This window comes from Cibotium barometz, chromosome 1 (assembly GCF_041138505.1).
Source record: "Cibotium barometz isolate CiBa-2024 chromosome 1, ASM4113850v1, whole genome shotgun sequence".
NCBI classification, from domain to species: domain Eukaryota; kingdom Viridiplantae; phylum Streptophyta; class Polypodiopsida; order Cyatheales; family Cibotiaceae; genus Cibotium; species Cibotium barometz.
In genome coordinates this window covers 73,857,986-73,881,891 of record NC_141046.1, presented here as the reverse complement: position 1 = coordinate 73,881,891, position 23,906 = coordinate 73,857,986, and the positions used below count along the sequence as shown (strand labels likewise).

At 46.0% G+C, this 23,906-nt stretch overlaps 1 protein-coding gene across 4 annotated transcripts in view; it reads left to right on the top strand.

The window, feature by feature from the left end:
* The window catches only part of LOC147642399 (membrane-anchored ubiquitin-fold protein 3-like), a 53,375-nt gene that overhangs the window by 6,928 nt on the left and 22,541 nt on the right, over window positions 1-23,906 (top strand). For all 4 annotated transcript variants that reach the window (XM_086806026.1, XM_086806049.1, XM_086806032.1 and 1 more), the window contains one exon: window positions 11,067-11,234. In XM_086806026.1, coding sequence (XP_086662152.1) covers window positions 11,067-11,234 — 168 coding nt within the window. The remainder of the gene's footprint in view (window positions 1-11,066; window positions 11,235-23,906) is intronic.

Here is a 23,906-nt window from a genome sequence, read left to right as displayed (position 1 = left end):
CTTGTGTCTCGATATCGACTTCAATCCGATCTCGACGTCGACACTCTTGTTTGATATTGTATTCATTTGTTGTATTGGTCCTGGCTTGGAAAAGCTCAAGGATTGTTCCTGAAATAAATTCCTGAAGAGGGGCCGAGGCTTGTTCCCCGCTCAGCGTGTACCGTGTGAAACCCCTATATCACTGCACGTGCTGTTGGGCTTACAGCTGGAACGATGCACCTCACCCTAGGTATGCATGGCTGGCTTTAGGAGTCAAGCAACAAGTGTGGGAGCACTTCAAGAGTAGGCACGGAAGCAGTAGGACAGTGTAGGTGTGCCAGGTGGCAGTGTAGATGTGGTAGGTTGGGGACATCATATTTGTTGGCCAACCAACAATAGTAATGCATATATATATGTATATTGGAAATCGTCATAATCATCTGCTTGTCAGATTGTCTCAGTGCTGGACTTCACACAGCATTTCTCTACAGGTGAAGTGCTATCCAGTAGTATACAGTAGGTCATAGGGTTGTAATTGACGTTTTCACTCAGCCATATCCCTTGTACTTGAAGTACAATTGTAAATATTTCTTTCTTGTACATAATAAAGACTAGTAGTTTAGGACTCGCGTGTGGTGTTTGTGTGATTCCGCCGCACTATTTGGCTCTCCTACCTATATTTCACATGATGAAACCCATGCCTGGATACTAGACACGTGGAAGAAGACATGTCCATAAGGTTTGATTAAGAAAAACCACCTTTCTTGGTCAAAAAGTAGGAAAAAGCAAAAAGTCAAACAGGGTTGACTGTGAGCTAAGAGTACCATTGGAAAGAGGAGACTGAGTCGGACCAAAAAGCTAAAAGACGCTTTCTCAAAAAGCAAGGCCTTAAAGCCAGAAAAGCAAAGCATCAAAAGTTGAGTAATATTTTATTAATAAAAGTAAAAAGAGCAAAAGCAAAGGCAAAAAGAAAAAAGCAAAGCATAAAAAGGCAAAGCAAAAGCATGGACAATCTTTTGGCAAAAAGTAGAGCCCTTTCCAAGTATAAAAAGGCTTGAACCTCTCTTGTAGCATCATGAAGGAGATCGTGGAGTGTGTGTGGGTATCATTATGATCATGGAGAGCTTCTTCTTCGTCATCAACACTTCTTCAACTTGCTTTTTAGATGTACAGTCAACCGTAGACTTGTATGGGCATATGCATGGGCGATATGGATGCGTGTACGAAGCTGTATGGACATGTATGGACAAAAGTTTCAGAAATTCTAAAACTGCTCCAAAAACCCCTAAAAACTGCTCCAAAAAACCTAAAAACTGCTTTGTGGATGTTTTCATCGCCCAAAAACCATCAAAACAGGTTTTATATCAGTTTTCTTGCCAGAAAGAGCTTTTTCATGGTTTTCTTCATCGATAAGGTTGTAGGAGTTATGAAGATTACTCATGGGATCTTAGACTACTTGAACTTGGATTTGAACTTGGATATGAACTTGGACATAGAGCCTGGGCATGGAACTTGGACATGAACATGGAACTTAGACATATAGCTTGGACATGGATCTGGACTTGGACTTGATTTGGACTTGGTTTTGGATTTGGATTTGGACTTGGATTTGTTTGTGGACTTGAATATGGAACTGGACTTGGACATGGACTTGAACTTGGATTTGGATTTGGACTTGGATTTGTTTCTGGACTTGGATATGGAATTGGACTTGGATATGGACTTGAACTTGGATTTGGATTTGGATTTATTGGATTTGGATATTGGATCTGGTACTAGCCTAGTGAGAGATACTTGTGGGTCATCCCTGTGGTGTGCTTGGCATTAGAGATCTTATGCCTCGACATCGACATCGACTTGGATATCCTACATCGGCATATCTGTTTGTTTTGTATTCATTGATTGTACTGATTCTAGCCAGTGTGTACGTGGATTGTTCTTGAATAAATTCCTGAAAGGGGTTGGGGCGTGTTCCCCGCTCAATGTGGTGAACTGTGTAAGATCCCTATTCCCTTCTCTCTCTCCTCTCTCTCTCTCTCTATATATATATATCTTTATCTCTTGGACACGTGGTTGAGTTTGACACTGCACGTCCCGTTGGCCTTACAGCGGTATCAGAGCAGGATTTCTCTTGAAGAAACTTTCTTGGGGTGACAGAGCCATGTCGAGAGAAGAAGGAAACCAAGGGTCTAATGAAGGGAACAACTATCAAGCCGATCGAGGACTTTAGGATAAGAACCAGGGTCGTTGATCCATTACTCATGAGACCGCAGCCATGTCATCAGAAGAGTACCATGACTTTCAGTAGCTCAGACAATTTCTCAGAGACGAAGAATTCCTTGCTTGGAGAACCAAGAGAGAACGGGACCAAAGAAGGGCTCAAATGTTTGAAGATTTCATCAAGGATCGAGCCACCAATGCCAAGAGAGTTGAAGCTGCTAAAGCTTATCTCAGAAGGATCTAGAGCTACTTGGTCTATTTCTCATGGAGAAGACAAGGAGGCTACTCATAGGCTTGCTATCTTAGATACCACTTCTTCGAAATAGGTAAGGCAAAGAAGGGACACGTGGACTGCGAATTGTCTCGACAAGCCAAATTAATAAACCAGAGAGATAGGAAGATCATTAGATTGACATCATGCTAAGAAACTCAACAAGAGGAGATTATGAAGCAAATGACCGAGCTATTGGAAAAGAATTTGATTAGATCTAGTTCATTATCTCTTTGCTACCCAATTTTATTGGTTCAGAAAAAAGGATGGTTCTTGGTGCATGTGTATTGATTACAGGGCTCTTAACAAGATCACTGTAAAGAATATATTTCCTATTCCTAGGATTGATGATATCCTAGATGGATTGGATGGAACCACTATCTCTAGCAAGATCGACTTGAAGAGTGTTTACCATCAAGTCGGGATTATTCTAGAGGACATTCACAAGACCGCTGGATTGAGTATTTTGGTGATGCCTTTTGGTCTTGCCAATGCCTTGGCTACTTTTAATCGAATGACGGAAAGAATATTTCGAGAACATGGAAAGTTTGCAGCTACTTTCTTTGATGACATTATTGTGCATTTAGAGAACGAAGAAGAGCATCGAAAGCACTTGGATATGGTATTTTAGGAATTGCGAAAGCACAAGTTGTATGTGAATGGCAAGAAGAGAGTTCTTTTTGTCAGAGATTCACTACTTGGGCCATATAGTGTCCAAAGAAGGGGTCAAGATGGACCCACATACGGTCAAGGCTATTATGGAATGGCCATAGTTGACTAGTGTGCATGCAGTTCGAAGTTTCCTCGGCTTATGCTCTTATTACAAGAAGTTCATCAAGTAATTTGCCGTGGTAGCAAGTCCACTACATGATTCAACAAAGAAAGCCATGGGATTTCGGTGGGCCAAAGCTGAAAAAGAATCCTTTGAAGTACAAAAGTTTTAAGCTAGCAAAGGATCAGTATTGATTATTCTAGATTTATCAAAACCATTTATGGTAGAGTGTGATGCCTCGAGAGATTGCATTGGAGTAGTCTTGAACTAAGAAGGCCATGCCGTGGCCTATGAGAGTCAAAGACTTCAAGGAGCTAAAAAGACCGCACTTCCTTACGAGAAAGAATTGATGGCTATCATCCATGCTTTAAAGAATTGGAAGCACTATCTTATGGGTGTTGAGTTTGTTATCAAGACGGATCATCAAAGTCTTAGGTATTTTATGTCTCAACCTAAGATATCAGAAAAGCATATAAGATGGGTTGGTTATTTTGTCCAATTTCATTTTCAGATTATGCATACCCATGGTAAAGACAACAAAGTAGCAGATGCTCTATCTCGAAGACCCTTGAGCCATGAGGTTTCTATGGGTTAGTATATGGATTTCTCTTTGATGGAGAATCCTTATGCTACCAAAGAGGATTTCAAAGATGTTTTGGAACAGATTGTAGAATACAGATTTGGTGACTTTTTATGTCATCAAGAAGGGTTTTCTTATGATACAAACCCAAGTCATGTGTAACACAAGGAATTGAGGCCAAGGTAATGGAAGTGTGCCATGCTTCTTTCTACATGGGGCATTGAGACACCTTGACTACACTTCAAGCTTTGGAGAGGTACTTCTATTGCCCTACTATGAAAAAGAACATTGAACTTTATGATCCGAGAATGTTTGGTTTGTCAAAAGGTCAAGTTTGATTGACAAACACCAGCATGATTATTGCACCCATTGAATGTTCTATGGGAGAGTATTGCTATGGATTTTATTGCCAAAGTCAGGGAATGATGGTATATGAACCTTTCTCAAGATACCAAGAAGATCAACCATGTATGTCATTGGTTGGACCTTCTCGATCATTGGATACATAATGCCTTCCATGACAGTTTATTGGAACCATGTACAGGGTTATCCCTAGAGGAACTTGTTTTGAAGGATCCACCAGGGGTGGAAGAGCCAAAACAGATTGTGTTTCATTCTGTGAGAAAAAGAGCAAAGACAGTGGTTAGAAAGTTCCTCTTGAAATTCAAGAATTATTCGCCATTGAATGCGAAATGGATGCCATAGAAGTACTTCTAGGACTATCCAGATATACTTCGAGCCTATGAGGAAGTGGTTGGTCCAGATATATTTGAAGTATAGATATGGACATCTAGCGATCAAGACAGATTCAAGAGGGAGAGATTGTGTCTCTAGCTCTTTTCATTGTACATATATATATATATATATATACATATATACATATATATATACATATATACATATATATATACATATATACATACATATATATATACATATATACATATATACATATATACATACATATATACATACATATATACATATACATATACATATACATACATATATATATATATATACATACATACATACATACATACATACATACAGACATATATATATATATATATATATATATATATATATATATATATATATATGTATATATATATGACTGAAACTGATCGTTATTCTGCTTATAATGGTTACTTGGACATGCTCTAGTTGGGTGGTAACGATGCCGGATAGTCCAAGGAGCAAGATTTGTATATGGTAGGCAACAATGCCAGATGACCCATTGGACGACAACGATGCCAGAACAAGATTTGTATATGGGAGGCAACGATGCCAAACGACCCATTAGATTGCAAAGATGCTAGATATCTGGGATTTGGTAGTTGGGCAGTCATTGCGACCAGATGGCCCAGATGACTGTATTGGATTTCGCAGTCGAGCGGTCATTGCAACCAGATGGCCCAGATGATAGTATTGGATTTCGCAGTCGGGCGGTCATTGCGATTAGATGGCCCAGATGACTGTATTGGATTTCATAGTCGGGCGGTGGATGTGATCAGATGGCCCAGATGATTATTGATGAACTCTTGGGCGGTCCTAGTGACCAGATGGCCTTGAGGATAGTGTGAGCGGTTTCCTCGGGAGCCAGATGGCTCAGCACGGTTTCAATGAAACCAGACACGACAATCCATGAACAGGAGGATCATTACTTGTGCATTGTATATTGATCTATGTTTGAATTTCTTTGACTTTGTGTACTGTTTTTGATGTATGGACAATGCTTGGATTTATGGCATGTGATAGTCCATTGGGCTTCAGACTACCTGGCCAGTACGTGGAATACCCAGTAGTTAGACACGAATGATGCATACTTGTTTGTTGACTAGCTTTTGTCTAGTTTTTGCACAAGGTGAGTATGCATTTATTTTATCTTACACATGTGGCAGGCCATGAAGATGTACCATCAAGAACAAGGATATCGGTGAAAGAAAAGGCATTGAGATGTTCGAGATGAGCAGATGGCACCACAGATATGGGGAAAGACCAGATGCACAAGCTCACCAGATGGGGCTAGTATCTTCAAACATATGGATGTGCTTGGAACACTTGCAGTCCGCAATTGAGGAAAACTGCGATATAAGAGGGAGGGAATGTAACTATTTGGCCCTCCTAGCTCTATTTTACACGATGAAACCCATGCCTGGACACTAGATAGGTGGAAGAAGACTTGGGAACAGGGTCCATAAGGTTTGATTAAGAAAAAGCACCATTCTTGGTCAAAAAGCAAGAAAAAGCAAAAAGTCAAACAAGGTTGACGTAAACCGGCCTCGGTCTCCAGACAAAACCAAAGGGCGGTGCAAAAACAAACTTGCACACAAAACACTTCAACACCATTGAGGACCTAGAAAAGGAAAACAAACAGGGGGAGCTAGAGTGCTCCTGCAAATAGTACACGGACACCGATTGGCCCCAAAATGCAGTGGCGTCCCTTGCGGTATTTCTTTAATTGATTATAAGAGCTTTGATTACAATAAGGCTGGAAACTCAGCCATCACAGTAGAACTCCTGAAGCTTGCAAATACCTTGCATCATGGCTTCATATCCACTCGGCATCCACAAACAAGTCCAGCCATTGTTCACATCAAAAGATTCACACATTGAGTCTGCATACAGAAGCTTTCTCCCATGATCAAGGTTGCCACAACCATCCATAGCCTCTCACCCTATGAACAACATCACACCTTGACACATCCAGTGCTTGTGCATCACAACACAGATTCCCAAACTGTCTCTCAAAAGAGAACTCGCACCACAGCACAACATACCATACAGTCGACACACCTGTACCAACCCTCTCTACCTTCCAAGGGTTCTATCCATCTCTTTCATGGATTCCCTGTCCCCTGTCCAATCAGTAGCAAGGTTGTACCAAACATGTGTCCATTCCTGTACCTTCTGCTTGCATGTGACGTATCTCGTGGAGAAACCCAAATACATGTTTCCTTGAGAAACCTACGACGTGTTTCCACATGAAACCCTTAGGCCTGTTTCCCTTTGAAACTTTTGTCCTGTTTTCATACAGAACCATTCACAACACCATTCAACAATAGTGCCAACAACGGCATACATCTAGTTACCTGTTCCCTCATGAAACATCTGGAAACATAGAGATGCCCATAACTGTAGGTCCCTCTGTTCCTTTCTAGCAGGAAGAAAACAATCTGCTCCATGAGCACGCAGCCATACGAGCTTGCATCACTCCCATGCCAAGAAACACTTTCAATTGACAAATACTTGCAGCCGGAGACCCAAGCACATAGCTGAATTTGCAGCTAACCAAAAACAGCCCATAAACAATCTCAAAATTGCTCATGTTCGTAGCCACATGCACTGCCACGAAACAGTCCATAAACCCTTTCTAAAACAGTCCCGAACCAAAGCAAAGGAAGCTGAAAGTTCCATCAGTTGAACGCCATCGACATGATGTCTATGTTCATGAAAAACCAGCCCCTGTCCGCCTTTATGTCCAGTGAAACCAGCCCCCTGGCCACTTAGGAGAAGAGCACGCAGCCCTGAGCGCCTGCAGTCCAGCCCTCCTGTGCACCAAGCGAGAGAGAGAGAAAGAAAGAGACCTGCCTTTAATCTCGACAACCTCCCCTAGACTTGCGAAGAGAGAGAGAGATCGGCTGTGCGCTTCCTGCAACCCGACAGTCCTCCAAGGAGAAAAGCACGTATCTCTGCTGCATCTGCCCGACCAGCCCTCCCTGCAGACCTGTAGTCATTAGAGGGAGAGGGCTGTGCGCTTCCTGCAGCCCAACTGCTGCTGTGTTCAGCCCACCTCCATCAAGTCCTGCCCACGATTGCCCTCCATGGGAGAGAGAGAGAGAGAGAACGAAGAAGCACCCCAGTCCCCTGGCCCGACCAGCCTGCCAGCTTTTCCCACAAGCAAAAGCTCCTGTGCGTGTATTGCAGCAGGCCCTTCCCAAAGAGAGAGAAGCACACGCTTTAGGCTCCAGCCTTGCCTGCCTTGCTTTTCACCAAGAGAGAAGTGTGTAGCTACAACGTGCCAGCCTTCCCAAGAAAAAGCACACCCACGTGCAGATGCAGCTGGCGCCTCCAGAAAGAGCATCGGCCCCCCATAATAGCATATGGGCCACGATCCCTCCATAAAGGGTATTGTTTTATTTTTAAAGGTTTTAAACTCCTTTTCCACATGGGTTAAATAAAAAGAACCTTGTTAAAACCTTGAGTCCTTTTCAACTCCAAACTGATGCCATTCACACTGTCCACCATGTCCCCGTACACACCTGCATACTGTCCAGAGAAAAGCACAGGGTTGTGACAGTTGATCGCGAGCCAAGGGCACCATTGGAAAGAGGAGACTGAGCTGGACCAAAAAGCTAAAAGGCGCTTTCTCAAAAAACAACTCTAATGCCAAAAAGCAAGGCCTTAAAGCTAGAAAAGCAAAGCACCAAAAGTTGTTAATAAAAGTAAAAAGAGGGAAAACAAACTTAAAAGGAAAAAGCAAAGCATAAAAAGGCAAAGTAAAAGCATGGACAAGCTTTTGGCAAAAAGCAGAGCCCTTTCCAAGTATAAAAAGGCTTGAATCTCTCTTATAGCATCATGAAGGAGATCGTGGAGTGTGTGTGGGCATCATTATGATCATGGAGAGCTTCTTCTTCGCCATCAACACCTTCTCCAACTTACTTTTCAGATGTACGGTCAACCCTAGCTAGACTTGTATGGGCATATGCATGGGCGATATGGACGCGTGTAGGGAGTTGTACGAACAAAAATTTTAGAAACTCTAAAATTGCTCCAAAAATTGCTTTTTGGATGTTTTTATCGCCCAAAAATCATTAAAACAGGTTTTATATTAGGTTTTTTTTTTGCCAAAAAGAGCTTTTCCATGGTTTTCTTCATTGACAAGGTTGTAGGAGTTGTGGAGATTACTCATGGGAACTTGGACTACTTGAACTTGGATATGAACTTGGACATAGAGCTTGAATATGGAACATCATAGAGCTTGGAAACGGAGCATAGACATGGAGAACTTGGACATAGAGCTTGGGCATGGAACTTGGACATGAACATGGAACTTAGACATATAGCTTGGACATGGATCTGGACTTGGTTTTGGATTTGGATTTGGACTTGGATTTGTTTTTGGACTTGGATATGGACTTTAACTTGGATTTGTTTCTGGACTTGGATTTGGATTTGGATATATTGGATCTGGTACTAGCCCGGTGAGAGATACTTGTGGGTCATCCCTGTGGTGTGCTCGGCATCAGAGATCTTGTGTCTTGACATCGACATTGACATCGACTTGGATATCCTACATCGGCATATCTGTTTGTTTTGTATTCATTGATTGTATTGATCATGGTGGCTAGTGTGTCTGTGGATTGTTCTTGAATAAATTCTTGAAAGGCGGCGGGGCCTATTCCCCGCTCAATGTGTACTGTGCAAGATCCCTATTCCCTTCTCTCTATATATATCTTTATCTCTTGGACACGTGGTTGAGTCTGTCATTGCACGCCTCGCTGGGCTTACACTATCCGTGAAACCCTAGCACATAGTCTCAAGTGTTCTACATGTGGAGTAGAAGTAGATAGAAATGGGTTGGGTTGGTTGGCCCAATACTCCAAATACTCAAGTAAAGTAGGCTATAAGTGTTTTCTTGAAATTGGTGGAGTAGCATTGTCCTCATCTTGCCATTGTGTTTGAAGAGCTCCAAAAGCATAAGCTCTATATAAATGGTAAAAAAAATGAATTCTCTCTTTGAAATTCACTAGTTGTGGCACGTATTGTATACAACGATGGTACGAGGTATACGCATGGACCCAACAAATTGTATATAGGAGTTAGGCGTACCTTGAGTTTTCCTTTTGCTCTATATGTTGGATCAAATTGAAGGAACACTCTAAAGAAGCCGTCTAAGAAAGGCAAGATGACTAGACGCTAAAACTTTTACTTTTTAGGAAGTTAGACGATAGGACCATCATGAAAGTGTTGCTAGATAGCCCTTCTTTTGCAAATGCGGGAGAAGCAGGCTTGAGAGGAGGGGCAGGCAGTATCAAGGTCCCAAGCCGTGGCAGGGGTTTGATGTTGCAGTATGTGTTAGTTGTAGGAAGTTAGACGATAGGACCATCATGAAAGTGTTGCTAGATAGCCCTTCTTTTGCAAATGCGGGAGAAGCAGGCTTGAGAGGAGGGGCAGTATCAAGGTCCCAAGCCGTGGCAGGGGTTTGATGTTGCAGTATGTGTTAGTTGTAGGAGGCATTCAGCTTACTGGGGGTAAAGCAAAATAGCCTTAAAACAATCACCATATGGTGTAAGAACAAGATGATTCTTGTTCATACACACATCCATTGAGATGCTGCTGTGATGGCAGCTGCACACCCTGACTGTTTCTTGTTGTGTTTGGTGCATTCCATGGAGCGTGAACACCTACTTTTTCCAACTTGTGACATCGTCAGGCATCAGGCCTTAGATGCATGTTTACTGGAGCCAGAAAGTTATAAGTCAGTATGAGCCAAAGGGGCAAGGTTATGAGTATACGGTCAGGTAGGGATGGACTAGGATAGAAGTAAGTGCATGCCTATAGTGGGAGATTTCAGTCGCCAGAGGTGGCGACTCACAGGCTGGGAATAAAAGGGGCAAACGAAGGACACCAGATTTGGGCAGATTTCAGCATAGAATGCATGGAGTGAACACCTACTTGTTCCAACTTGTGACATTGTCAGGCATCAGGCCTTAGATGCATGTTTACTGGGGCCAGAGTTCGCCAGAGGTCTTCAAAGATTCACAGGCTGGGAATAAATGGTCATGATTATAAAAACTTACAAGAACATAGTATCATAATCTCCTTTCCATGGATTTACAAGTCTAATTGCTTTATAACAATATTTGGTTTATTCAGCGTGCATTAGGCATGAAAAAAGGTTCCATTTTTCTTGTCAAAGTTAATTTGTATGTTAACTTAGTCCTTGTGTGAATATATGCTCTTATGTGTATGTGTGTGTGTGTGTGGAGTGCGTGTGTGAGAGCATATCTTGGTACAGAGTTCTACACCCACTATTGGGCATTGATGACATTAGTGGGGATGTCGTAGTATCTAGTCCATACTATGCATAATGGAGTTGATAGTTATATAGTCTTGTGGGTTGACTACGATGAGTATATAACATGCATGTTCCTAAAAGGTGAATTTGGGCATGTTCTTGGATTCATCTAGGTATATGTTAACTTAGTCCTTGTGCTCACAAGTGTTTGTTTTTCCAGAGAAGGGAAACGTTCCCAGGACAACAAGTGATTTGAAGCTGATAAATGCGGGTAAGATTCTAGAGAATAACAAGACCTTGGCCGAGTCCAGAGTACTTCTTGGTGACCTTCCTGGAGGAATCATTACCATGCATGTGGTGGTGAGGCTACCGACTTCGGATAAACCTGGTGAGTGCCTAGTCTATTTCTTTTCTCTATTTGCAAACTGGGTGTATATGCTCTTATGGATTCCATGATATAGAGACATTGACAGTTTGATATATTTGCAATCTATTGAATTGGTTTTAGACCTTCTTGAACGTCCTTTTTTGCTGTTTTTTTTGCCTTGAAAAAGATCCTTTTATCAGTTAAAAACAAATGTCCATCCTGTGAGAGACTCCTACCCAACCACTACATGCCCATAGGGGCCCTCGGCAAGACTACCCGTGTCCATGGTAGGCCTCTTGGTCCAAGTCCAGACCTCAATGAATCAATAATAACCCAATACCCACTTATAGAGTGCTTATTGTTGCTATAAATAACACTCCAGTCATGAATAGCCAATAACCTTGGATTTATTAAATTTGAACCCTAGCCACTTGAATTCACGTGCTTTCCCTAATCCCAGCGCTCCCCTAATCCTACTAGATTAGTCCCTAACCCCAAGGGTTAGTGCTAGGTACATAACATTCCTTCTCACTTAGAACATTTCCACTTTTGGAAATAAATGAAGGAGAATCCAAATACCTCCATCAATTGTCTTCGAAATCAGGTTTAGACATATCTATTAATTCCACATAGCCACGTATCAAGGAATGAGCTCAACTGAAGCTGTTGTTCCTCCAACATATGATCGTGGGAACAAGACAAAAAAATAGAACCTTCTCAGGTCTTTGAAGAACATAAACCATCCTTCAATCCTCCAACTCATGGAATTGGAAACCTAAAATCGCTGAGACAAATTTCAGGATTTGACCTAGGGGATATCATACCTCCCTCTCAGAGACTCCTAACTATCAGGCACCACAGTTGTGTCTTCTTCAAGCTATCAAAGTCCGAGGGAATTTGGGTTTTAACCCAACTCTCACCAAACATATTCTAGCTACTGCCAAAACCATATGCTCAGTAGTATCATAGGCAAACTCGACCATAGGAATGTACCTCTCCCAATAAAATAGTCGTCTAGAGCCGTATGCACAAAGCATAACTTTCAAAACCTGACCCCGTCCTCTCCGTCTGCCTATCGGATTGAGGATGATAAAAAAACCAGAAGTCGCTCGAATCTCTGGATGACGTGCTGTAGGAGTGTCACTACATATGAAATTTCTCTCCTAATCTTATAGCACATCCAGCACATAGACTCTATCTCTTGATACCTTCCACTCTATTAGGTGATACCTTCCACTCTATTAGGTGGAATGATGCTTGAGTCTTGGTCTAAATCAATGGAGCTCCCTGCTTGGACCTACTGCCAATACCGAATGAAATGCCCATTGGCCGGATATAGCCCTCTCAAGGAATCATATAAGTTAGCATAAAATTGGGTAAAAAAATTCACTCATTGTAAGCCCAGCGGGGCATGCTGTGACAAATTCAACCACGTATACAAGAGAGAATGATATAGAGAGGGGGAAGAGAGAGGAGGGATTAGGGAGCTTTGCACAGTACACACACACACACACTGAGTAGGAAATAGGCCCCGCCCCTTTCCTAAATTTATTCAGGAACAATCCATGGACTTATCAAGCCAGGATCAATACAATCAATGATTACAAGATCAAACAAATATGTCGATGTAGAAATCCGAGTCAGAGTCAATGTTGAGGCACGAGATCACTGATGTTGAGCACACCACCCACAAGAATCTCTCACCGGGCTAGTACCAGGTCCAAATCCAAATCCAATGAATTCAAGTCCAATGAATCCAAGTTCCAATCCAAGTCCAAGTTCAAGTTCCAAATCCAAGTCCAAGTTCAAGTTTCAAATCCGAGTTTCAAATCCAAGGAACCTTAAGCTTGTACACATAATACACAATAGATTCGTGTTGACGATGAAGAATATGATACTCAACTGTAAGCTTGCTCCCCAAACCAAAGTAGAAAACAGCTCTCCAAAACCAAGCAGGAGAGTATAAATAGGACCAATGCTCTCGTGGCTACATGGTTTCTCTTGGTTCATGCAACGGTTGAAGCGTATAATAGCTTGTATCAAGGGCAGCACAAGCAGCATATAACTGTTAGATAGGTGTTGCAACTTAGTAGCAGCAGCCAAGTCGGTGGTAGTGCTAATGTGTGGTGGTAGTGTCAGGTGCTGTTTGGTGATGATGTCAGTGCTTAGTGGTAGGGGCGACGACGGCTGTGCACAAGCAGGCAGCAATGGAAGCAAAGCGCTGGTGCTGGCTAGAAGGCACAGGCAGTGCAGATAATCAGCAATAAGCGCAAGCAGCGACGCTGTTGGTTGGCAGAGATTCAGTATAGTTGGCGGAGTTGCCAAATAGGCAGCTGGGAGGCAGCGCGCATGTGCTGGAGGCGGGTTGAGAGCAGTAGCCAAGTCGGTGGTAGTGCTGATGTGTGGTGGCATTATCAAGTGCTGTTCGGTGATGATGGCAGCTCTCAGTGGTAGGGGCAACGACGGCTGCGCACAAGCAGGTAGCAACGGAAGCAAAGCGCTGGCGCTGGCTGGCGTTGAACAGAAGGCACAGGCAATGCAGATAATCAGCAATAAGCATGAGCAGCGGCGCTGTTGGCTGGCAGAGATTCAGTATAGTTGGTGGAGCCACCAAACAAGCGGCTGGGAGGCAGCGCACATGTGCTAGAGGCGGGTGTAGGCGGCTCTGCTGGTGGTGGTTCAGGAGGCACAACCAAGTGCTAGTGGCTTGGGTGGCAGCAACAGCAATAAGGGCTGGTGCTGTTTAAAAGCGAAGACCAAGTGGCAGGTGGCAGCGCACTGGCATAGATAGGTGGTCGTAAAACTCTATGCTCAAAAGCTTGATGATGATGGTAACGATGATCTTCACATACTTCACGATCTCGTACATGATGCTACAAGAGAGGTTTAATCCTTGAAGGGGGCCCTGCTTTTCACCAAAAGCTTAACCATGCTTTTGCTTTTGCCTTTCTCCCTTTGCTTTTCTCTTTTTCACTTTATATATTCAAATAAGACCAGCTTTTCAAAGTTATTTTATTTTTTGCTTTTTTAGCTTCAGGGCCTTGCTTTTTGTCCCTAGAGCAGCTTTTTGAGAAAGCGGCTTTTTGCTTTTCGGTTCAGTTCAATCTCCTCTTGCTAGTGGTACTCTTGGCTTGTGGTCAACCCAGTTTGACTTTTTGCTTTTTTTTGGGTGCTTTTTGACCAAAAATGGTGCTTTTCCAAATGCAAACCTTATGATCCCTGTTCCCATGCCTTCTTCCACGTGTCTAGTGTCCGGGCAAGGGTTCCATCATGTGAATAGAGCTAGGAGGGCCAAATAGTTACATTCCCTCCTACATATCTGTCAGAATATGCAGCGGGAATGATATCCAAACTTGGGTAGACAAGAGCAAGTAGACTGCAGAAAATAATCAGCACAAGAAACACTGAGAGATGTGTGTAAACTCTTCTCTATACACAAGATCCCGAAGATACTGAATGAGAAAGTGGAGGAGGATGGGGGGCAATATATACAAGCCCATGAGGGCAGTCGGCCAGCTCTAAAAGAGGCCCACGACTGAATAAATGTCCACGACTGCTGATATTAGCAGTCGGCCAGCATCTGATGCCCCATGCCTGCACAGAACAAGTCGGCCAGCACTCAGACAGCCCACGACTGATACAGATGCAGTCGGCCAGCTTCAGAGTGCTCTTGGCATCAACTGGCAGCCCTCCAGCCACTAGAAAAAATTGGGAAAAAAATACGGGGAGTGTGGAAAAATGATATACGGGCGGGCACACCCACAACAGAGGCCCTGGTGTATACAAATAGACAGGAGATGACTTCTAACACCCCCTCTCAGCTCCTGGCTGTGTAACGAACCCCAGGGAGCTGGAGTGCCGCCTGAGCGTAGCCTGAGGTAGAGACTTCGTGAAGAGGTCCGCCGCATTGTCCTCCGTCGAACAATAAAGTAGCAAGATGTCACCCGCCAAGATCTTCTCACGAACAAAGTGATACTGTATCTCTATATGCTTGGTCCGGGCATGGAAAACCGGGTTCCGAGCAATAGCTATACAACTCTGGTTATCACACTGGATGACTGTGGGCTCCCTCTGTGGAAACCCCATCTCGCCAAGCAGCCTCCGCAGCCATACAACCTCACAAGCAGCACCACAAGCAGCCCGATACTCTGCCTCTGTTGAAGAAAGGGCAATAGTCGGCTGCTTCTTGCTGCTCCAAGAAACCACTCCTGAGCCGAGGGTAAAAGTGTATCCTGAAGTAGATCTCCTCGTGTCTGGATCTCCTCCCCAATCTGAGTCACTCCAACCTTGGAGCTTGACTCCATTCCCTCCTGTGTAAAAGAGTCCCAGATCCTTCGTACTCTGCAGATACCGCAAGATCCGCAATCCTGCGTCCCAATGAGTCTTCAATGGCGTCTGCAAAAGAGCTCAACAGCCCCACAGAGAAGCTCAAGTCCAATCTGGTGTTCAGCAACCAGATCAATGAACCAACCAACTTCCGGTACTGCGAGGCATCAATTGGCTCACAAGGATCTGTAACGGTTAACTTTGTGTTCGGGTCCATCGGCGAAGTAATAGGCTTGCAGTTCTCCATCCCAAAGGCCTCAAGCAACTCATGAACATACCGCTGCTGAGAGACGAAAAACCCCCTCTGGGTCTGCCAGATCTCCAATCCCAAGAAGAAGTGGAGTAAGCCTAAGTCGGTCATCTCAAACTCCTTTGACAAGGCAGCCTTCGTCACTCCAATGTGCTCCACATGACCGCCGGTGAGAATGAGATCATCCACATAAAGGATGATGAGTGTGACCATGCCGCGTTTCCGAAAGAGATACAGGTTCGGATCTGCAACCGATCTCTGGAATCCAGTCCGAATAAAGAAGGAATCAATCTTCTGATTCCAAGCCCGCGGAGCCTGTTTAAGACCATACAAGGCCTTACGTAACCTGTAAACCATCCCTTCCGATCCTGGAACAATGAAGCCTGGAGGCTGCTCTACGTACACCTCCTCCTGCAGGTCACCATTAAGGAACGCCGATTTTACATCCATCTGGTACACGGGCCACCTCTGAGAAGAAGCAAGGGCAAGAACGGTCCGAATCGTGGTCATCCGCGCTTTCGGTGCAAAGGTATCCTCGTAGTCGATGCCTGGCCGCTGAGCATAACCCTTAGCCACGAGCCTGGCTTTGTGTTTGTCCACCGACCCATCAGCCGCGTACTTGGTCTTAAAGACCCATTTGACACCAATGACTGACCGCTTCGACGGCCTCGGTACCAACTCCCAAGTGTTGTTCTTCTCGATGGCGTCAAGTTCCACCTGCATGGCTTCCCTCCAAGTATCCTGTGAAAGGGCTTCCTTTACGGAAGTGGGCTCTTTATCCCGCATGATACGAGACATAAGAGCATAGTTCACCTGAAGAAGCTCCGTCGTGTTGCTTTTATCTCGAACTCGATGTGATCTTCGAGGGCCGTCCTCTGTGGTCCACTCGGAGGGTAGCTCCGTGACACCTGACTCCCGAAGGGTGTCCATCAACCACCTAGGTACTCGAACAGATCGTGGAGCCTCCTGTGGTCGCGGGGGCTCAACTCCAGCTGCGGGCTCAACCTCCTGTGATGACTGAGGTGGATCAACTGGAGTGGTAGACTGGGAATCATCATCAGACTCTGGATCTCCAAGAAGTGGCGGCTCCTCGACAGTGGATGCTGGAACATGCTCATCAAAGACCACATCCCGGCTGACAACAATCTCGTTCCTCTCTGGATCATACAACCTGTATCCCTTGGAAAGAGAGTTATACCCCACAAATACCAGCTTGCGGGACTTGGAGTCAAGCTTCCCCCTCTGCTTCTTCGGAATATGTACATACGCGTCACTCCCAAAGACACGGAAGTGCGAGACATCGGGTTTCCTGCCAAAATATGCCTCAAATGGAGTCATATGGGGTACAGAAGTCGTCAGAGAGCGGTTAATGGTATGGACAGCTGTCGCCACAGCCTCACCCCAAAGTGGACGAGGAAGATCTCGATGCTCCAGCATGGTCCTCGCCATCTCCACCACAGTCCTGTTCTTACGTTCAACAACTCCATTCTCCGAAGGCGATCCGGTATTGGCCAATTCCCTCTTGATGCCATGATCTGCACAAAACCGAAAGAATACAGTCGAGGAGAATTCCCCTCCTTTGTCAGCCCTGAGAGTCTTGACCTGAAATCCAGACTCTTTCTCCACCATCACGTGCCAATCCTTGAACCGAGCAAAAGCCTGGTCCTTCTGTGAAAGAAAGTAGACCCACGTGAATCTGGTACAATCATCAACAAGCAGCATGAAGTAGAGAGATCCTCCCAAGGATGGTATCTGCTGTGGTCCACACAAGTCAGTGTGAATCAACTCCAAAGGTTTCGAAGCCCGCCTGGAAGCCTGCTTCGGAAAGGATTCCCTGTGCTGCTTACCACGTATGCAAGAACTGCAGCGTCCTTGCCTACTACCAACATCTGGCAAGCCAACCACCATCTGGTCCCGGAAGGCGCGCCGCAAAGCATCCACATTTAAGTGGCCAAAACGAAAGTGCCACAAGTCTCCGACCTGAGAGCCTGTCAGTGAGGAGAGTGCGGAGAGTTTGTAGATACCGTTCTCCACACCGCCTTCCCAAACAACTTTGCCTGTCTCACGGTCCCTTAGAGCAACTGAATGCTCCTCAAATTCCACCCGAAAGCCAGTCTTGCATACCTCATGCACTGACAAAAGATGAAAGCCCAGAGCAGGGACATAAAGAACACGGGAAGCATGCTTGCACCCCTTGCCGTCGGGAATGATCTCCATCTGGCCCTCACTATGAATCGGAATAGTGGAGTTATCGCCAATAAAGATACGACCTGATTGCCGTTTCAGATCCAGGAAGAAGTCACGGGATGGAGTCATGTGCCTGGAAGCACCACTGTCGAGAATCCATTCCCGGGTATCCTTTGCGGTGAAGCCAACTGCCGCCTCGCTCGAAGACGATGAATCATCGGAGTCCACCATCTCCAAGTGCACAAATGCCGGAGTCTTCGCAGCTGAGGCTGAGGAATCAGCACTCTTCCCTGTCCGCTTAGGGCACTTCCTCCAGTAGTGGCCTTTCTCGCCACAATCATTACAAGATCTTTCGGCCTTCAGCTTCTCTCGTTCTGGATCAGGCTTCTTCTCGGAAGACTTATCTGGTGAAGCCTTCCCTTTGCCCTTGTTGGTATTACGGCCTTTCGACCGTTGGCCAGTTAAGGCCTCCGAACCTCCGCCGTGAGGCGTGAGGAGGGTTCGTGAAACGTTCCTCCTGGTCCAAGACCATTGGCACAAGCTCCTCCCATGTAATGGTGCTGAGCCTGCCACTCGTGATCAACGAGGAATAGAAAGCGGAATACTGACCAGGCAAGTGGGAAAGTAACGTGATGGCCATATCTTCGGACGATATCTCTTTCCCAGCTTGAAGGACTTCCTGCTGAAGGGCCTGCAGCTTGTTAATGTGTTCCCGCATCGTCGAAGACTTTGCAGGGTTCATAACCCGCATCTGCACTTCCAAGGATATCCGCTTCATGGGTGACACCCTGTTGTACAAAGAAGCCAAGTGCTCCCATATGCCTCTCGCCAGCGTCATGTGCTTCACATGGTTGATCACCTGTGGTGTGCAATTGAGGAATATAAATGACCAGACCCTGGCGTTGACACGGTCCCACATTTGTGCCTGTGCCTCTCGGTCCTTCCTCGCTGATAAAACCTCCCCTTCCTCAGCTTCCGGCCTTGGCACCCCTTTGATAATAAAATCAGCAAGATCATATGACTCCAGAACTTACTCCATCATGACCTTCCAGATGCCATAATTTGACCCGTCCAACTGCCGATCCACTGGGAACGTGGGAAGAGTCGGAATCTTCACGTGCTTCTCTGCCATCTCGAGTAAATCCGCCATCTCGGAGAGTAACCTGAAAGGGTGGGTGGGTGGGAAAAATCAGAAAATCAGAAAATATGCAAGTGGCTGTCCAGCCCCTCTGCCCGCCTTCCTCTTGCACCTTCACTTCCCGTTCAGCCCGAAACAGTCCACCAATCAGCAACCTGTTGCTCCCCCTCTTGCTCAGAAAAAACGCCCAAGATCTGCTAGAGCCTAGGGCTCTGATACCATGTCAGAATATGCAGCGGGAATGATATCCAAACTTGGGTAGACAAGAGCAAGTAGACTGCAGAAAATAATCAGCACAAGAAACACTGAGAGATGTGTGTAAACTCTTCTCTATACACAAGATCCCGAAGATACTGAATGAGAAAGTGGAGGAGGATGGGGGGCAATATATACAAGCCCATGAGGGCAGTCGGCCAGCTCTAAAAGAGGCCCACGACTGAATAAATGTCCACGACTGCTGATATTAGCAGTCGGCCAGCATCTGATGCCCCATGCCTGCACAGAACAAGTCGGCCAGCACTCAGACAGCCCACGACTGATACAGATGCAGTCGGCCAGCTTCAGAGTGCTCCTGGCATCAACTGGCAGCCCTCCAGCCACTAGAAAAAATTGGGAAAAAAATACGGGGAGTGTGGAAAAATGATATACGGGCGGGCACACCCACAACAGAGGCCTTGGTGTATACAAATAGACAGGAGATGACTTCTAACAATATCTCGCAGTTGTCCTGAACTGTGGAGTGCAAGTGTTCCAAGGATTTTCATATGTTCCCAGTACATCCAATTGTTCCTAGTACTAGTCTTGTCTGGTGAGCTTGTGCATTTGGTCTTTCCCATATCTGTGGTGTCAGGCCTCCTTCAGCCACCTCTGTGTCGCCCTGTAACCAACACCAGCTGCCCCTGCAGTGCCTCTGTGTTGCGTGTAGTTGCCATTGCTACTGCCTCTAGTCGCCACCAGCAGCACCAGTGCAACAGACGCTTGCTTCCTCTACGTAGAGTTCCAAGCACCGCCAGCCCTTCTGAGCACTGCCCTGTAATGCGTACACCACTTGCTACCTCCAGAAACGTTGCCGTGAGCCGTCAATCTAGCAGTGCCTCCACCTCAGAGCATCGCCACCGCCCTTAAAGAAAACACCGCCGGCTTGAGCTGCTTCTTGTCCGGCTCTACAATTATCATCTTGAAGTGTACCTTTTGGAGATTCTCCTTGTCCAGTTTTGGGGTGAGACATTTGTGGGTATCTGAGAGCATTTGACTTGATTCAGACATTGGATATTGGTACTAGTCCGGAGTAAGACTCTTGTGGGTCATCCTCATGGTGAGCTCGGCATTAGAGACCTTGTGCCTCGACACTGACTTCAGCCCGACTTCGACATCGGCTCTCTTGTTTGATATTGTATTCATTTGTTGAATTGGTCTTGGCTTGGAAGAGTCCGTGGATTGTTCTTGAAATAAATTCGTGAAAAGGGGCCAAGGCCTGTTTCCTGCTGAGCGTGGTGTACTGTGTGAAACCCCTATTCCCATCTCTCTTTTCCCCTTCTCTCTCTCTATCTATATCTCTTGGACACATGGTTGAATCTGTCATTGCATGCTCCGTTCGGCTTACAGTGGTATCAAAGCGGGATTTCTCTTGAAGAAATCTTTTCTGGGGTGACAGAACCATGTTAAAAGTCGAAGGAGACCAAGGGCCTCAAGAAAGGAACAACTACGAAGCCAACATAGAACTTCTGTAAGGGAACCAAGGCCGCCAATCTATCTCTCATGAGATTGCGGCCATGACATCTGCAGAATATTGAGATTTTCAAAAGTTTAGAGAGTATCTTCAAAAAGAAGAGTTCCTAGCTTAGAGAGCCAAGAAGGAACAGGACCAAAGAAGGGCTCGAATGTTTGAAGATTTCATCAAGGATGAGTGTCACGACCCTGTGTTTTTCTCTGGACAGTATGCAGGTGGGCACGGGGACATGGTGGACAGGTTGAATGGCATCCGTTTGGAATTGAGAAGGAAGCCCATGTGTGGACAGTCCCAAGTGTGAAGAGGACAAAAGAATTTTAATTTATAAGGTTTTATAACCTTTGGTGGTTCAAATTAAATAATATTTTGAAGAAGCGCTTTTTGCTATTGTTTTTGCTTTTAGTTTTTTTTAATGAGAAAAAGGGGGGGTGGCGGGCTGTTCTTCAGGCGCCTCCTTTTGGTGAAAAAAAGAACGAGCTTCTTCTTGGATGGCTGGTCGCCAGAGAGCACAGGCGACACCAGAGCTGCAGTGCAAGGGCTTATCCCTTCTCTCTTGGTGAAAAGCAAGGCAGACTGAACGGCTTCCCTCTCTCTTTGAGAACCGGCGGGCTGGGCTGCAGGGAGCGTCGGGCTGGACTGCAGGGTGGCGCAAGGCTGTGTAGGAGGCAGATGACGGCACTGATGCTCGCTCTCTCTCCCGTTCTCTCTCTCTCTCTCTCTCTCTCTCTCTCTCTCTCCCACATATCGTACACTGCGTATGGTTCCACCTTGACTTGAACTCATCCTCTGATACAGAAAGCTTAAGGTGTGCATGATCCATCCTCTATCAAGAGGTAATCCTAGTAAGAGGATCTCTCTCTCTCTCTCTCTCTCTCTCTCTCTCTCTCTCTCTCTCTCTCTCTCTCTCCCACTCCCTCACTCTCACAGTCTCTCTCCCACTCCCTCTCCCACGGGCCACTCACTCACTCTCTCTCTCTCTCTCTCTCTCTCTCGCTTCCGCCGCCCTTCCCTGTCCGCCGCCTGCCCTGCTCGCCGCCGCCACCCTCATCGCTTCCGCCGCCCTGTTAGCGCCGCCTGCTGTTCGCACTGCTCGCTTCCGCCTGCTGCCCTATCCGCCGCCTCCCCTGCTCGCCGCCGCCACCTGTTTCGCGCTTCCGCCGCCTTCCCTCCCGCCTGCTGCCCTGTTCGCTGTACGTTGCACAGGTCTGCTGCCCTGTTAGCGCCGCCTGCTGTTCGCCCTGCTCGCTTCCGCCGCCCTTCCCTGTCCGCCGCCTCCCCTGCTCGCCGCCGCCGTCTTCCCTCCCGCCTGCTGCCCTGTTCGCTGTACGCCGCACAGGTCTGCTGGCAATGGCCAGCCTATCTATCCGTTAGGGTGTGCGCCCCCCTTTTCCCACCCACCCTTGCTCAGGCCCCCAAGGCAGCAGCATAACTCTCTCTCTCTCGCTTCTTCCATGGCTTCCCCTTTGCGCAACCCGACGAAGGCGACCTTTATGGTCACAAACAAGAGGATAACAAATGTGGAAAAGGAAATGAAGGAATGGAAGGCAGAGATGGAGGGATGGTGGAAGGAGAAAGCAAACTTTCTCCAAATGGTATTCAATGAGGGTAAGCGGTGGAAAGAGGAGAAGGAGGACCTCATAGCGGAAGTCAGAGACCTTCACGGGGAAGTCAACACGCTCAAAGGCGTAATTTCAGCTCTTCAGAGGGAGCTTGCAGAGGCCAAGGCAAATGGTGGACTTGAAGAAGGTGAAATTCAGCCATCCATGATAGAAGAGCTCAAGGTTATCAAGGAACAAGTACGGGCAATTAAGGAAGAAGAGAAGCAACAAGAAGCAAAGACTTCCTCATGGGTGGAAGTCATCACCAAGACGCAAAAGAAGATGGATGAAGCGGAGAAGTGGATAGAGGTCGCCAAGAAGGGTAAAGGTAAGGAGATAACAACCCCTACACCTACAATCATTAACATGACTTTGGAAGAGGAACAACGAAGACGTACACGTGCTTTGCATGTGAGGATTACCGGCCTTAAAGACGGGGATAAAGTTGAAGAGGAGGTGAAAGAGCTTATGGTGTTATGGGGATTGACAGTCCGACACACGCAAAAGCCTGGAGAGTGGGCAAAAAAAGCGGAGGCAACGGGGAAACATCAAAGGAAAGAGCTCTCATACTTCGCTTCCCTTCTATTGAGGCGAAGAAGGAGTTCTTGAAGAGACGACCCACTTTAAAGAATACAGGCATTTTTCTTGGTGATGATCTTACTCTTTCACAGCTTGCACATATGAAGGAAGTCATGCCAGAAATTAGAGCGGCAAGAGAAAAGGGTAAGATAGCATTTTATAGAGAAGGGAGGGTGGTCATCGTGGAGCGACGCTCTACATGACGGTGCGAGACCTATGGGACCAAATTAAAGCTGGCAGCCTGGAACTGCAATGGATCCCTCAGACTTGATGTAGGTGCCTTTGAGGACAGCTTTAGAGATAGAGATATAGTCTTCTACTCGGAGACTCACCAGGCCCCTGGTCAGATGATGCCACAGGTGACAGGATACAGATGGGAGACAGCTTGCAGAGTAGGGACGAGATCGGTACACAGTAGTAGAGGATCAGGAGGGGTGGCAGTTCTTTTCAGGGAGGAGCTGCAACCGCTTCTACACATAGTTCGGAGAGATGATCAGGCCAGATATATGTGGGTGAGACTGAGGGCCGACACAGGCAGATTCCTATATATTGCCATATGCTATTTTGCTCCTAGTACATCGACATATGCAGCACCTAGAGGGCAGTCTCCTTTCTCTGTGCTAGATGATGACATATGGGAGTTCTCTAGGGATGGAGACATCATCCTGGACTTTAATGCCCGGACGGGCAACCGCCAGACAGCCTTTTATGATACCTCGGAGGAGATGCTCAGAGAGTTGGACACTCTGGATATGGGATTAGACAGACGCTCACAGGATGTGGAGTGCACAGAGTATGGGAGATATTTGGTAGATATGGGGACTGCGCATGGTTGGCCATACTTAATGGCTTGCACAGGTTTCCGTCAGCAGCTGGATTTACTTGC